Genomic DNA, 15,743 nt, shown 5'->3' with positions numbered 1-15,743 from the left:
TTTTTTTTTTTTTTTTTTTTTTTTTTTTTTTTTTTTTTTTTTTTTTTTTTTTTTTTTGTATAATTTAGTCATAATTTGAAATAAAAATGGGAACATTTTCAATGGTTTCTCGGAATCCAAACACACATTTGTTTTTTCGTTCGAGCGGTTAACTTCGAAATTGAGAGGTCGAAGCGATGGAGGGAACAGAAATGGTGAATCCACGAACAGGCAAGTTGCTGAGAAGAACAGCTTGGTGGCCACCGTCGCTGCTTCATATTTTCTCATAACCGCTGAGTATGGTCCTCAATTCAATTTTCTCGATTCTGTGAGTCCTTCGATCATCTCTCCCTGAAAATTTTTATTATCTGCTTCGTCGCTAAGAAAATCGTAGGAGAAAGCAGTAGGATCTTGGATTTTAAGCTGGCTAGTTTCTAAGTTGATTGTGTTTTACGTTTTTGTAGTCCAGGGATTGTTATCGTGCAATATAACACGGATTTGTTTATCGCATTGAATTTTTTGTGTTTCACTAATGTAATTTTGTTTCTCTATTATAGATTCCTTTATCTAGTGATTGATTGAGTTCATCTTATCAGCGTTCTTCTCTGGCTGAAAATGAATTGAAAGAAATCTGATTGAGTTCATCTAGTTAATCGATTTCATGTTTTTGTAAGCAAGTTGTACTAGATTAGTTCAAGTTTTGTGGCACTTCGATTTCAATCGTATTTCTTCACTGTCAGTTATCGTTCTTAATTTTGTATTAGCATCTAATCTAAGTCATTGTATATTTCATCTTTTACTTGATTTTAGTGTGTAGAACTTAGGTTTTCTACATTCATTATCGGTCTGTGTTTAAGTTATGATATTAGCATCGATTGTGGTGTAAATTTGTCCGAGTCCTGAACTCTTCACTGCACTAAGCTTAAAATAGATGAAAATTTCTCCTTCTAATACGTTTTCAAATTGCTCAGAGAGAAAGGACGATCTGTAGTTTGTGGATTCATATTGATTTTGTTTAATCACTGTTATTTGTTCTTGTTGTTGGATGATGAAAGTCCCACATCGGCTAATTTAGGGAATGATCATGGGTTTATGATCAAGAAATACTATCTCTACTGGGATGAGGTCTTTTGGGAAGCCCAAAGCAAAGCCACGAAAGCTTATGCTCAAAGTGGACAATATCATACCATTGTGGGAAGTCATGTTCATCTAACATGGTATCAGAGCCATGCCCTAAACTTAGTCATGTCAATAGATTGGTAAATCCTCAAATGTCGAACAAAGGACTCCAAAAGAAAAAGGAGTCGAGCCTCCTCGAAGGCATAGTAAAAAATGACTAAGACTCCAAAAGAAAAAGGAGTCGAACAAAGGACTCCAAAAGAAAAAGGAGTCGAGCCTCGTCGAAGGCATAGTAAAAAATAACTAAGACTCCAAAAGAAAAAGGAGTCGAGCTTCGATTAAGGGGAGGCGTACTTTGTTCGAGGGGAGGTGTTGGATGATGAAAGTCCCACATCGACTAATTTAGGGAATGATCATGGGTTTATAATCAAGGAATAGTATCTCCATTGGAATGAGACCTTTTGGGAAGCCCAAAGCAAAACCATGAGAGTTTATGCTCAAAGTGGACAATATCATACCATTGTGGAGAGTCGTATTCATCTAACACTTGTGTTCAATCTTTTTGTCAACGTTTTCAATGAAATATATGTCTTGCTAGATTTGTTTGTCGCTCATCATCTCTTGCTATTGCAGTGAGATATGAGAGGTAGGAGTAAAGAGTGTAGTTTCCATTTCTATACAGCTAGAAGCAAGAAGGTTTAGCATTTAGCAAATGAATAATATTGGTTTAAGTGAGAAGTTAACGTAGTCTTACTTTTACATTATAGGAATTTCAATTTAGTCATCTACCGGTTCTTATATGCTTGATTGGTGTTTGATCAAATTTCCAACTTCATAGAACATGTACATATTATTTTGAATTTTAATGGTATAATTTGGGAGGGCGGATAAAAAACTACTAAGGGTTACATATTTGGATAGAATAATCAATCTCAAGAACGTCGGCGAGAGAAGCTCGGCTCCAATGGTGTCGAGGACGATCCATTGTAAGTAGACTCGAGGATTTAGTTACCTTTTTATGTATATATATATTTCGAGTTTGCAGTCTTTGCTTATACGTTTCTTAAAGCTTAGGTTAAGATAAAGCATGAGTAGAGCTTCTGGAGGAGTTGAATAGTGCAGTTTGATAAACGCTGAGATGTTTAATGAATTGGGTATTGCCAAATTCATTTAGTAAATTAACTTCAGAGCTTCGTATGAAAGTATAGGGAGTGCTTAGTGAGAGAGATGATCTGATTTGGGAGTTTTAATCAAATTTGAATATCTCCCTAGCTGCTGGTGCACCCTTAGCAAAAGTTAAGAGAGAAACTTTAGAACACTTATTTTTTCTGAATATAATTTTTCTCTACGCATATTTGGAATTCAATGGTGCTTCCGAAGAACAATCAAGTAGACTCTTTTTCGATCTTTGTGCAGGAATACTTCTGAAGGAAAGAAGAAATTTCTTTCGAACAATGTTTTCTTTTATGAAAAACTTTCTTCTTTTGAAGAAGAGATTAAACTTTGGTAGAACCATGAGTGGGGATTGAACCATTGATGACTTATGAGATAGTAATTGGTACCTTATTGATTGAGGTATTCTCGAGTTAACGAAGGGAAAGTATAAAATTCTATTTGTAGTCATTCTTAGTGCCAAATGGAGTAGGTTTTTTAAACCTCCTTGGCATGTATGGGGATGTTTTATCTTCGCAATTGTGCGACACTCACTTCCTTGAGTTTAGTCAATTCATTCTTGTGTCGCTTACGGCCAAGTGATGTATGCTTGAGTTTCTGACTCCGGTTTAAGAAGAAAGTTTTAGAAAAGGGGTAGAGAAATTTCGAAAGAGAGTTTTGAAAGAAAGATTTGAGAGATTGAAATTGGTGTTATATGTGATGTAAGCAAAAATGCAACAATAATGGCTTACAGCATATAACTATCGGGTAGGGGGTCGTTCTTTTTATTTAAGTGCGTGCTTTGTTTTTTTCTGCCCAAAAAAAAAAAAAAAAAACTTGTGGATCAACTTTGTGGAATGCTTGAGACAATTTGGATTTGGTGACATTCTTGGCATTGAATATGAAAGGAACGAAATGTTGGCCAAAACGGAAGACATTTACAAATTTTTTCAACCTTTTCTTAAAGATATGGGGTAGATATGACCTTCATACTCATAAGGGAGGGTGTTGATGTCATAATTTCTTAGTTATATTTACACTAACTAATTAATGTTTTTTTTTCTTTCTATATTTAATAGATAAATAACATGTGTTGAAATAAAGATTGATTCATTCCTCCGTTGATGTGTTCGTCATTCTAGGATGAAGTTTTTAGTGAAATGGATGATTAAAATTGTATAAATTATCAGTTTGAAATGATTTTCAAAACAGTAACCAATTTGTATTCAAATTAAAGAAACTAAAGGCCAATAATGCTTCAAAATCAATGTTCGGTAATAATTCTAATTTTAGATGATAAAAAGTTAGAATATAGAATATAGTTTAATTGGTTAAGGGATATTGAAGGTAGAATATAGTTTTAGACATTTAAATGGAATAATGAATATGCAAAATAAAAAAAAATAAAAAATAAAAAATAACTGTGGGCTGGGCTTAAGATAGGCCGACTAGGCCCAATGGGTCATGTTCAAGCTTCATCATTTATAGTCTTGGCGGGTGCCCAATCAAGCTTTAAGACCCGACTGGTCGGCTCGGGCTGCACGCCCTCTCTCTCTCTCTCTCTCTCTCTCTCTTCTCTTGCAGTCGATTTCACACGTTGAACATTCAAATTTCGAAATCCATTGCCCTCCGAAACCCCAAGATTCGCATTCGTTTCGAACACAACTGAATTTCGTTGCTCTGATCTTTCAATCCTACTTCTGTAGAAACTGCCTGTGGATGTAAACTGAAACATGTCCTTCGACAAACCCGGTGAAGACACCGGGGTTTCTGGATTTGAATCCGAAGAAATGGAGCCCGATTCTGAGCTTGAGGAGCTCGAGCTTGAAGTAAACCAAATGGCTCAGAGGATTCTTCACTACAGATCCACTCTCTCTGCTCAACTAAAGTCCTCCTTCATTTCGTTACTCGAGTCCGCGAGGCCTGTTGCCTTCGGACCCTCGGAGCCGGGAATATCTGTTCCTCCGAATCATGAAGGTGGGTTGTGTTTTCTTTCTTTCTCCGAACTTGTAGATTTTCTCTGTGAAAATGAATTGAAAGAAATCTGAAATTATGTTGTTCTATTAGGTATATGCTTCTTTGAAGTGAATGAGTTTGCTGTTTGGGAATTCTGTGCCAACGGGTTGGTTTTTAAACGCTCTTTGAAGTGTTTAATTAGGGCGAATGGAATACAATTAGTTCTAATTTTTTTGATCTGGAATTGCTACCTGTTCTTCTCACTGATTTGATTTGCAATTCTGGTTCAGGATGGGGGGATTAAGTTCAAATACTCCTATTTTGTTGGCTTTTGAGCTAAATTTATGTATCCAACGGTAGTTTTTGAGAATGCCTTTCTGGAGCATTCAGCTTAAGATTTAGAAGGACTATTTTAGGACTAGTGAACTGTAGTGAACTGGTTCGTGTGCATATTTTTTAAGTACTTAGAAAGTCATTTCAATCGGGTCTTTCATTTATCGATTTCATCTCATATGAGAAGCTCATTGATATAATTATATTTAATCTTTTTATTCAGTTTTTCTTGTTCTTTTCCTGTAGTGTTCCAAACTGTATTTCTGTTTCATGTCCTTCTGTCTTGTCCTTCTGTTGGTTGCAGTTTATATAATCGTTGACAATTGCAAAAAAATTGTTGATTGTGATGATACTTCAATATGTTACGTTTACAATCTATGTTTCAAGTGAGTTTAGTAAGGCTGTAACTCATCACTACTTGTGGATCTTATTGGCCAATTCTGAAAATTACACAATTAAGTTCAGCTAGTGTTTCACTAGGTAGGTTGTTCTTGCTGTTTCGGGGTGAGTGTATCGACTTCAGTAGTTATTCCTTTCGGTAGCAAATATTCTAATGCAGCTATTGTATCACAAGTTGAAAAAGAAAGTCAAAGTTCTTACTCTACTCTAAGCTAACGAATTTCGGCTGTCCTATGATAGCTCCGAGTCAGCGGATTCTAGGACTTTTCGAGACAAGGATTTAGGCAGATGGTTAGCTTTTTCGTGTACCCTTAATCTTATTATTTTTGTGACTCTAGTGCCTCTTGTATTTATGTTGATCGAGGTCCTTTTTTCGCGAAATAGCTTTTAGCTTTTAGGGTGGATTGCTCATTCCCCTGCTTTTGTGTTCCTTTTGATTCTCTAATTCAATGTTCTGCAGAAGTCTGTATGCCATCTCTACTTTAGTTATATTATATTTACGGTTCATGAGCGCTTCGATAATTCGTGCATGTTCTGATTGATTACGCCAACCTACGATCTTTTTCAAAAAGCAAATATTAACCTTTTGGACTCGATCATGAGTTTACTCCAAGGATGTACTTGTGTGACAATGTTAGTGTGTCTGGTGGTAATGAAGAGTTATTCTGATGATGCATATAGGATTTATTTACTCAGCTGTATGTCCTGACTGACAAATCATTTTGTTACGCAGATGATGAACAACAAATCACAAGAGGTGAAGGAACAGTCCTTCATGACGAGGGTTTAGAAGCAGAAAAGAAGATACAATTGCTCAAAGATAAAATATCAAGTAATATCTCTATGATTCCTGCAGTTCTGAAGAGGATGAAAGACTGTATTTCAACTATTGACAATTTGGATTCGTATAATGGGTCCATTCATCCTGCATTCAAAAGGAGAAAAGCTAGCTGAATTTCACTTCTGGTATGCCTACTAGTTACTTTTGTGGCAAATTACTTTACAAGGGGATCTTGAGTGCAATACAATTATTTAGTTAGATGTGTACCCACCCGCGCTTACGGCTCTTTATCCCGACCCAACTAGGTCCCTTTATATTCTTATCCCGACCCAACTAGGTCCCTTTATATTCTTCGGTAAGTGGACCGAGGAAACATGGGAGATATCTGCTTTTGACTGATAAAAAACATCTCGCCTTACATTGTGTTGGTGTGAAAATGGCTTAGTTCTTTAGAATTGCAATGCTGATATGTAACATAACATATTGTGTATAAGGTTATTGAAGACATTAGTTTTGCATTTGTTGATGTATAATATTCTTGAAAAATGTTGAACTAGGAGGTTTTTCTTCTATTACCTCCCCCTTTCCTCTCATTCCCTTGTTCTTATCTCAGCAGACGCAGCTTGCTATTATCGATATCATTTATGAACAAAAAATAAGCTTCCTGTGATTATAATCATAATCTTGCACTTAACGCAGGGTCAATTCTGCACTTAATATATGTTGTGGTATTGCGTGACGGCACCTTTCTCTATATCTTAAATGGTTGTACATTTACTGACAAGTACATAAACATCGGAATCCAATCGTGGTATAGAGGTACACTCGACACTAACCCCTCCAACGACCATTGAGTTGACTTTGGGATGATAAAAAATTCGATGACCGAAAACCCCAATTAACCTAACTCGACTCTCACAATTATGGTTTCTAGGCAGTGGATTTGGCGATTGTGCTGCACCCACTCTCAGCTCTGAGTGGGTCAAGCCTACTTCGAGTTACATCGCCTGCTGTCGGACAACATGAATACAAACCTCAAGTCTCGATTTCAAGAGAAGATTTTAGAAAGCGGGGAAGAGAGGTTTTGGAAAAAGAGTTTCGAAAGCCAGAGAGAAATTGAAATTGATGTTATGTGGGAATGTAAGCAAAAGACAACTTGGAAAAAGAATTTCGAAAGCAAGAGAGAGAAATTGAAATTGATGTTACGTGGGAATGTAAGTAAAAGACAACGACTTATAATACTATCGACTTATAATACTATCGAGTAGAGAATTGGATTCAGTTGGTATGGTATACGGAATCTCTTAAAACTAGATTAAATAAATTGAACCAACTTCAATTTATAGCTAATTTTATCCATTTTATTTTTATTTAATTTCATAAATATATTTTTGATTATTTATTCTCGAACAACACTTAAAAATAATTTTCTAAGACTCATTAAAAATGTAATATTATAGTAAATCTACCATTTTTACTATCCAAACACGAATCCACTCGATGTAAGAATTATAATAAAAAGAACACATAAATGAACTAAAAATAAAATAGAGAGAGGAGACACAATATTACATCATCACATAAACACGAAATACCATAACTTTGATCCTTGTGTATATTTCTCTAAATTATTATGAATTATTAGAATGATTTTAGAAAAATACACATTGGGAAAATTAATATGAAAAGAGAAATTTATGGCTTCTACGAACTTCTTCTATCCACTACCATCCATGGCTGACCCACTAAGTTGGGACTTCAAAATTGATATAGATAAAAGTAGAATAGTGTATAGATTGAAGGCTACCACATTCGATGACACACTTCATAACTTCGAGGTTGGAGCGGGTTCTGGCGATCTCGCCTTCCGAAGCAGCCCTTCTTGAGTCAACGTCACGACAAGCTGTTCATTATTTGCACAATTCAGTTACTGACATAACAGAGAGAAAAAGAGGGGAGAAAATATGGTAGTTAGGTTCGTTACCTCGCCCTTTTGGTTGAACATTTCACCCGAAACGAAACCGCGAGCATTGTAGGCAGTAGGTGATTGTATCTGTTTATGATTCTGTTAGTATATTTTGAGCATATTCAAAACTGAAAATGGAATACTTCATTCATTACACTTACTACAAATAACAGCCAGTCGTCAGCTCTTAAAGGTCGGTGAAACCACATCCTGGACAGAAATGAAGACAATTGAGGCAAAAGTTTTATTCTACCTTTGTGAAAATGTTAAAAATGATGATTATGCATCCTTGTAAACCAATTTCTCACCGTCCCATCTTGTATTATACTCTCGACTCCGATAACAGCTCCAGCTCCAGCCCACTACTAGTAGATATTGTCCTCTTTAGACTTTCCTTTTCAGGCTTCCCCTCAAGGTTTTAAAACGCGTCTACTAAGGAGAGGTTTCCACACCCTTAAAAGAAATGTTTGTTCCCCTCTCCAACCAATGTGGGATCTCACAATCCACCCCCTTAGAGGCTTAGCGTCCTCGCTGACACACACCCAGTGTCTGGCTCTAATACCATTTGTAACAGCCCAAGCCCACTGTTAGCAGATATTGTCCTCTTTGGGCTTTCCCTTCCGGGCTTCCCCTCAAAGTTTTAAAACGCGTTTAGTAGAGAGAGGTTTTCACACCCTTATAAAGAATGCTCGTTGCCCTCTTCAACCAATGTGGGATCTCACTCGACATTCCCTCCAATGTCTCAGATTCAGACCCTCATGTGAAAAAGTTAACAATTTAAAGTTCTTGTTGGCTTTTCGAGCTTAGTTCTTTGGGTATTTAAAGCCTCTTGTTTGATTAGTGGGAGTCAAGAGTACAATACAAGATGGGACCCCTGAGAGCATAATACAAGTGGACAATATGAGCCCTGACCACCCAAAGAAAGAAATATACAATATTCCAGATATACCAGATCAGAAGCATATGCATTGAAGTAGAACAGAAATTTCCATATTTAATGATGTTTGGGCTTAGGTATTTAATCGTAAATATATCATTACAAATACTTACGAGTGATCCAAGCTCACGGAAGTCGACCTCAAACCCTTCCGACGATGGGGATTCAAGCTTATTGAAAGAAATACCAGATCAGAAGCATATGCTACTACGCACCTACACAGCAATATACATCATACAATATTATTTTCAACGTATACACGACATTAGATCGTATGGAATTTTTTTCTGGTAAATTTTTGTCATTGCCACACCAAGCAAGAACTTTCTGTCATAGTAATTTTTTAAGTCTCACTTTAAATTACCCCTCATTTATAGAGGTTTGAAAGGTATACTCGATTGTTGATTCAAACCTTCCCATAAAAGAGGATTTCAAAATTAAATGCCATTTGGCTCTCTGACTTGAGAGGCATCTACTCCACAATTTCAAAAAGGCTTAACTTGACTTGCCTAATTAAGCTGCTTACCTATGCAAGGCTTGATCATCAGATAGTTTTCCTCTTGCTCTAAACCAATACTTCAAACTGCAACATAGTTCAAGGCATTTTTTTATAAATGCAAGAAAAGTGCTATAGACGAAGTATTAATCGATATTAGAAGGGCAGCCAGTTTACCTGGGAGGAGACTTGGTCTGGTTTGTTGAATTGTTTGGCTCACAAAACCGTATCTCAATTGGCCAAGGAATAAACACCCTGGAAGCTACCTTGTTGCGGTAAGTCCTGATATAAGCAATGGTTTCATGAGCTGATTGAACAGTAGGGATGATAGTTCATGCAAGTCATTCTACGATAGACAAGTTCTTATCCAAAATGGCACTATCAGCAATTAGACACAAGAAGACGCACCTGAGACAAACTGTCTATAGTACATCTTCCTTAATTATTTTTGCATAATAAACATTTAATATGAGTCTATGACCAAGTTAGCCTCGACAACCACCATCAAATCATCCTAAAAATAGAACTTCCAAATGAATACGGTATATGATTCTATTTATATGTTGGAACTCGGTGATGAGGATCATGGTGTTCCAAATGTTTCAATTGGCTTATTATGTGATTCAAAGTCAAGAAGATTTAAGAATCATTCATTCTTCATCTACAAAATTGGATTGGCTCGGTTCAGCCTCCATTTCATGTGTTACAAGCTAACTCGAGTGAGAAAGGACGATTTGGAGCTTTAGTGGACACAGAAGGGTAGTGTGGAGTTATTTTCCAATGATGGCCATAACCCCTTATAGCGGGCATTTGAAGGATGTGGAGTTTTTTTTTTTGTGAGGAGGCTAATAAATACCCACAAATTGGTATGTAAAAATTATATTTTGGATGAATAAAATTGAGCTCTCAAGTTGAGACTTTCCCACCTAGAAACTTGAGCATCATCTTTACCATTTCTAAGATTTCAAGCAATTCTTGTGCTGGATTGCATCCGAGTCATTCAATCTAAGCCTTAATCAAGTTCGATTGTGGAGTGACTCAATTTAGAAAAAGATTCCAAATCTTACTTCTAGATATTTGATCTCAAGAGGTAATCTAATTCTACCTTATCTCTTGGGGTTGATTCAAATTTTGTACAAGGAGTTAATTTTTTTGATTCAAGGATTCTTGCTTCAACAAATGTTGGTGGGCTGAGGATTAGGAGTGTCTTTATCACTTGTTCAGAGAGGATTAGGAGTGTCTTGTCACTTGTTCAGAGACATTTTGGCCATATAAACGGCTGACCTTTTGTTAACCTACACTCTAATAAAAAAAAACCAACTAGACATAATTTCACCAAAATAATTGAATTATTATTTTCATATCCAGGGCACTGCATGACCTAATATATTATCAAATATCATAATAAAAGTTTCAGATATTCGAGCACATGTTATAGGAAGAACGAGCATGAATGTTCCAACTAACTGATCAAAAAGCCCATACAGAATTTCTGATATGGACAAAAGATAAATCTTACCTAGGAAGCGATGGATTTGTAAGTCGTCTTTCTCGCAAGTCTTCCATAGATAGAAGCTACAATATAATCAATATTAATATCGAAACAGCAATTCTCTGATGGAAATTTTCATACATATAGATTGTAAAGTTTTAGTCACCGTATCTGGAGCTGGCACGGATGGCATTTTTGATATCTGATGGTCAAATCCTTCTTCTTCTTTCTGCAAACAAACCATTATAGTATTGGCAATCAATTGCAGCATAAACTATAGAAATGTCTAATGAAGCAGAATTGTCTCTCATTACTATTTCCAAGATTTATAAAATTCAAGATTTAGATTTGTTTTGGAATAACTTTCATGCTGTAGGAATATGGTATTGTTGGAACCTATAATAAGCTAAGTTTCAGATGGGTTTTATGGAACTTGATTTGGAGTTCCCCACAGATAATTATGACTCTGTTACTCAAACTGGTCACTTTGACTTCTATAAAACCTCTTCCAATTATTCTATATCTTTTGCTATTTGCACAAATGTTTTATCACCTAAAAGTCCATGGTTTTCATTCAAAGTTAAGTGACAGAGATTTTCGAAGGGGTTTGGTAAACTTCATAACTTGGAAGATCATTCCAATAATTCTACCATAAATATCTTCATCTAGCAAGTCTATGCCATAAAAGTACAATAAATACCAGGAAATTGTATTTCAATAAATATCTTCTAGCTGTTGTATCTCTTGTATGCTTTTCTAGGTCAAGTATGAAGAACAATAAACATATTGCAAAGTTTTCTTCCATATTCATAAGCCAAAATTCTACATACTACTATCGTGATCATAAGCATAGTCAGAGTTGCAATTAATAATGAAACTAACAAAATAAGTTAATGAGTAAGAATTGATATTTTTCCGAAAAAAAAAGTTACTGAATGGTTTTCATCCAAGAATTCTAATTACTTGAAATGAAGCAAGCAATGTGAAAATGACATGTCCTTTCTGGATTGCATCCACTCTCCGGGTAGCAAAGCTGTTTCCATCACGCATACGGTGAACCTGATATATAATTGGCACTAAAAAAGCAAACAATGAGTGGTTATCATGTCTGTTTCAACTTCTAATTTAAGATTGTTCTACACCATCTGAAGTTTGTCACATAGATATGGAAAATAATTGAACTTTAACAATAAAGCAGGCAGCTTCTAGAACTAAGCACACCCTCCAAATGTGGAATGTGTATTTCCAAATCTTATGGTTTACAGAAGCATATGAAACCAAGAGTTCAAGTCAATGTTGACAAATCCATAAAGTACCAGGAACCCAGCTAGCACAGCTTCTGATGAATCATTAAATGCCACAGGGAAACACATCCTTGGATGTAATAAACACTTATATCCTGAAAGCTTCACATGCTACAATTTTATGAGAAGATGAGGCATTCTCTCGCCAACAGCCACCACCGTGCAATTTTTTTTTTTTTTTTTTTTTATATACACTATCATGCAAATTATTTAATTGAAAGTGAATTATGTGAAATGACAATGATGAAGACAAGAAACAAATATATGTGTAAACACAAGAAGATATTACATCTGGGATTAAGTTATCTGCGCAATAAAAACATTAAGATCTATCTGTGCAATAAAAGCATCAAGAACCAGCGTAAATAATTGTACTTACAATCAAAATCCCCAACGAGAAGAAAATATACATGCAAACTATGGACAAACTTGAGACAATCAAGAGTTTTTGACGCTGCTGCCAGTGCCTGTGATATGTATGAATTAGAAGCATTAACAATCTTGCTCTATCGTGTTTAAAGTCTATATTTATCAAGTAACTTAAATATGAGTGAAAAATCTTGGGACATGCATAAGCTGCTAAATCAGTAGAGACGTAAAAACGAAGATGGATCTTTCTTAAAAACCTTTTATACTTCAAAGATATGTTGTCATGATTGGCAAATAATTGTTTTTCATCTTTAAAGTTACAATATCAAGGACATGTGATGGAGCACCAGGTTAACATGAGAACGAAATTTTTTGAACTGCACTTGAGATTAATTCACTAGTCAACTGTAACGAAATCCCAAAATACCAATACTAGATTTAAGTAACAAAGATATCCAGCGCCCTATATTTTGAATTCTATTATACAATACCAATGAAAAAAATACAGATACTGCTTCTTTGACAATTGTGGAAGAAGAACTAAAAAGAATGCGCCCCCCCCCGGAAAGGAAAAAAAAAAACATACCTGACCAACTAGCTGTCCACCAAAAACCTTTCCAAATTTTGGAGCATCGGGTAAAGTAATCCCCCGGAATATATCTGCCTACAGAGAATCCCAAAAAAAAAATATATATATATATAGAAAGAAATAGAAGCAATAATTTTAGCAGCATTACATAATCAAAGAAAAGAATATCATCTCTGAAAGATAAAACCAACTTTAATGTAGTTCTATGTTTCAACGGGAGTCAATCACAGAATCTCTCAATTTTCATTTCACTTAATATAGCTCTATGCTTCAAGAGGAACAATACAATTCTCTCATTCTCTGTTTACTTAGGACGAGATTCATTGATGTTCTTGGAATATATTTGTTTGTGCAATAATGTAATATCCTAAAAAGATAGATGATATATTAAAATAAAACCACTTTGATTTTTCAGAAACATTCAAAATGAATAATGAATTGAAAATAATATGAAGTGATTTTAATTAAATATTATTTAAAGTTTAAAGAAATAAACTTTATTTTTCAAAAATAGAACAAAAATTACAAAACTATTTCAGCCAAATTTTAAAATAGATAAAAGAATTAGTTCCTATGAAACAATAATTCCCATGAAGATTTTTAGAACTGACTAGTTATGAAAACCGAATATATTTTAAAAACAATAAAAACAGAGAAATTGATTGTGTAAAATTAAAAGAATTTGAGATATCACTTATCCTAGAACATAAGAAAACTATAGAAGTTTGAAATTCCTTCATCTTTTGTTCCAATGAAAAGTGCTAGAGAAAGGAGATCATGAGCTTCATGGGAGTAGGGAATGTGGGCACTACTTGCGAAAAGTAAAATCGTATTCAAGAAAAACATACTTCCAGAGGCTCTAGGTGCAATATTTTCTCAACAAGTGCACATGTATCAGGAGTTCCATGAGCATTCCAGATTGACATTGGATTTAGTAATGGATAATGTTCCCGAGGTAGGAGCAAACATGTCAGCTGCCACAATAAGAAGCACACGTGTAAGTAAAGCGTGTCGATAGCATAACCTCAAGGAAGAGGAATTTTGTTTGTAAAAGAAAAAATGGAATGCCTGAACGACCTACTTTAGACAAAGAAACTATATCAGCTTCTTGTATAGTTGATGAGGTTCCTACAAAAGCAGTTTCATTCAATTTCAAGAATCAGAACGAGACTAGCATTGAGCATGTAAAATCCAGAATCAGTTTTTATCAGCTCAAGATGGCAATATAAAGAGTGACACCAAAATTCTACACGCTTGTTATATCGAGATGAGTACATGGCGAAGAACGAAGACAAGGGAACAATCTAGTGGGAGAACCAAAAGGAGAAGTTCATGAAACTGTGAAATGTTAAAACATAATCTGATATGATCCAGTACTAGGTTGTAAATGCTTTGAAGTTCAACAAATGATTCCTAGATGGAAAGGCGTGGACGCTAAGATGCGTTTAACGCAGAAGTAGAAAGGATACTTCGTGTTTAACAAATTTGACATCAGGACAGTAGTTGATCTGAAATACTATATGTAACGGCCAAGCCCACCGCTAGCAGATATTATCCTCTTTGAGCTTTCCCTTTCGGGCATCCTCTCAAGGTTTTTAAAACGCGTTTGCTAGGGAGTTTCCACACCCTTGTAAAGAATGCTTCGTTCTCCTCTCCAACCGATGTGGGATCTCACACTATACGTCAAAAATACTGAGAAAAAATTTACCATAACCAAAATAGTCATAACGCTTCAATTGAAATTCCGGACGATTTTCTTCATCTCCATCATCGGAACCAAGTATTTCAGCCTGCAAATCATAAGAGAAGCTTTTTCAAGACCAACTAAACTTCCAAGAACTACAAATTTCCGAAGAAGATTACCTCTCCCTCCCATATAAAATAGATTCCAGCTCCTGTTTCACCCTCGCGAAGAACATAGTCTCCCCTCTCTGAAAAAAGCTTGTCAAATTGAAACTGTGATATAACGACTGCTACGTTGGCTAATAAATCTGAAGTTACAATAGCCAGAACTCCAATTTCTTCTCTAATGTAACCGCCATAAACTCCAAAAAACCTCAAAGTTTTGAGATAAAGATCAATTTTATCTTTTAAACTACTATCAACACTACTTCCAGTTCGATTGTTTCCCACAATTGACATCAGCTAGGAAACGAAACGAACATCATAAAATTAAATCGCACATCGGTCACTACATACTCATTCCATCGAGTGGAGGAGCAGAATTTTACTGGATATCATCAGGTGATTGCATACTACGATGGACCAAAAGTTACGAAGAAATTATGGAAAATGAAACTTACCGTAGTGCTTAACGACAATCACTTCAGCAATAGCCTTTAGAGATGAGCCAGGCAGCCTCTGAAGCAGCGGAACACATCCAAGAAACTCAACCACTGCAAAATCAAATTAAGATCATCGAAATCACGCGCGACGGTGAACAAAATTGCAGAAAACAAAAAGGAAATGATTGTCTAGTCTAACTACGATCCAGCGCACCTGATTCGAAGTCCATGGTGCTCCAAACGGCAACAAATCTTGGAACAATGTTGAATTGTGGTGAATGATAACCGAACCAGTTAGAGCGAGGAAAATAGACGGATCAACTGGCAACGAAATTACGTAATTTCCTCCCGCTATCTCATCATGATCTTATTAATTTTTATTTGATTCAAAGACAAATTTGAAGTAGAATAAACAATTTCAATCTCTTCGGTCGGTTCAATCGTAGTCAACAATTCAATCCCTTCTTTTTTTAGTACGTCAATTATGAGGTTGAAATGTGAGCCATTCAAATCCTAAATGTGATTCGCACGAACTTTTTCTATATATATATATATATATAAATTATAGGTTAAATTAAAAAAAATG

The 15,743-nt window shown here is 35.5% G+C and overlaps 2 protein-coding genes across 7 annotated transcripts; one reads left to right on the top strand and one right to left on the bottom strand.

Moving 5' to 3' along the window:
• The first annotated feature begins 79 nt into the window (after window positions 1-79).
• LOC111444897 lies at window positions 80-6,291 on the top strand. 5 transcript variants are annotated; one of them, XR_002710786.1, is made up of 3 exons: window positions 80-307; window positions 2,020-2,084; window positions 2,173-2,184. XR_002710786.1 is itself a non-coding variant. In XM_023083134.1 (3 exons), exons 1-3 carry the CDS (start codon window positions 3,984-3,986, stop codon window positions 5,673-5,675), a joined length of 303 nt encoding a protein of 100 aa, XP_022938902.1. In that variant the 5' UTR covers window positions 3,770-3,983; the 3' UTR covers window positions 5,676-5,752. The 5 variants fall into 5 exon arrangements, 2 of the variants coding, with proteins under 2 accessions (XP_022938902.1, XP_022938825.1); XM_023083134.1 differs by lacking the exons at window positions 80-307; window positions 2,020-2,084; window positions 2,173-2,184 and adding exons at window positions 3,770-4,227; window positions 4,318-4,372; window positions 5,672-5,752; XR_002710782.1 differs by having other exon boundaries at window positions 2,020-3,020.
• A 956-nt stretch (window positions 6,292-7,247) lies between these two features.
• Window positions 7,248-15,662, bottom strand: LOC111451106 (acyl-CoA thioesterase 2-like). 2 transcript variants are annotated; one of them, XR_002711932.1, is made up of 18 exons: window positions 15,372-15,662; window positions 15,176-15,268; window positions 14,736-14,803; window positions 14,581-14,662; window positions 13,954-14,000; window positions 13,721-13,846; window positions 12,870-12,947; window positions 12,294-12,381; window positions 11,574-11,686; window positions 10,777-10,839; window positions 10,638-10,693; window positions 9,296-9,400; window positions 9,149-9,205; window positions 8,736-8,837; window positions 7,847-7,895; window positions 7,704-7,772; window positions 7,371-7,622; window positions 7,248-7,338 (listed from the first exon to the last, which is right to left on the bottom strand). XR_002711932.1 is itself a non-coding variant. In XM_023091386.1 (17 exons), exons 1-17 carry the CDS (start codon window positions 15,385-15,387, stop codon window positions 7,545-7,547), a joined length of 1,290 nt encoding a protein of 429 aa, XP_022947154.1. In that variant the 5' UTR covers window positions 15,388-15,662; the 3' UTR covers window positions 7,248-7,544. The 2 variants fall into 2 exon arrangements, 1 of the variants encoding a protein (XP_022947154.1); XM_023091386.1 differs by having other exon boundaries at window positions 7,248-7,622.
• Window positions 15,663-15,743: the final 81 nt, after the last annotated feature.

The sequence above is a fragment of the Cucurbita moschata genome, unplaced genomic scaffold (assembly GCF_002738365.1).
Source record: "Cucurbita moschata cultivar Rifu unplaced genomic scaffold, Cmos_1.0 Cmo_Scf00001, whole genome shotgun sequence".
Taxonomy (NCBI): domain Eukaryota; kingdom Viridiplantae; phylum Streptophyta; class Magnoliopsida; order Cucurbitales; family Cucurbitaceae; genus Cucurbita; species Cucurbita moschata.
The sequence above is the reverse complement of the archived record's forward strand: the minus strand, read 5'-3'. Positions and strand labels throughout refer to the sequence as shown.

Excerpts from the sequence above, each read along its gene's own strand:
- LOC111451106 (XM_023091386.1), bottom strand. Across the intron at positions 12,382-12,869 it reads GTGGACAGCTAGTTGGTCAG|GCACTGGCAGCAGCGTCAAA; the intron begins GTATGTTTTTTT and ends TACATATCACAG. Across the intron at positions 8,838-9,148 it reads GATGATCAAGCCTTGCATAG|GTGCGTAGTAGCATATGCTT; the intron begins GTAAGCAGCTTA and ends ATTGCTGTGTAG.
- LOC111444897 (XM_023083057.1), top strand. The coding sequence starts at position 3,984 with ATGTCCTTCGACAAACCCGGTGAAGACACCGGGGTTTCTGGATTTGAA. Across the intron at positions 4,228-5,671 it reads TGTTCCTCCGAATCATGAAG|ATGATGAACAACAAATCACA; the intron begins GTGGGTTGTGTT and ends TTTGTTACGCAG.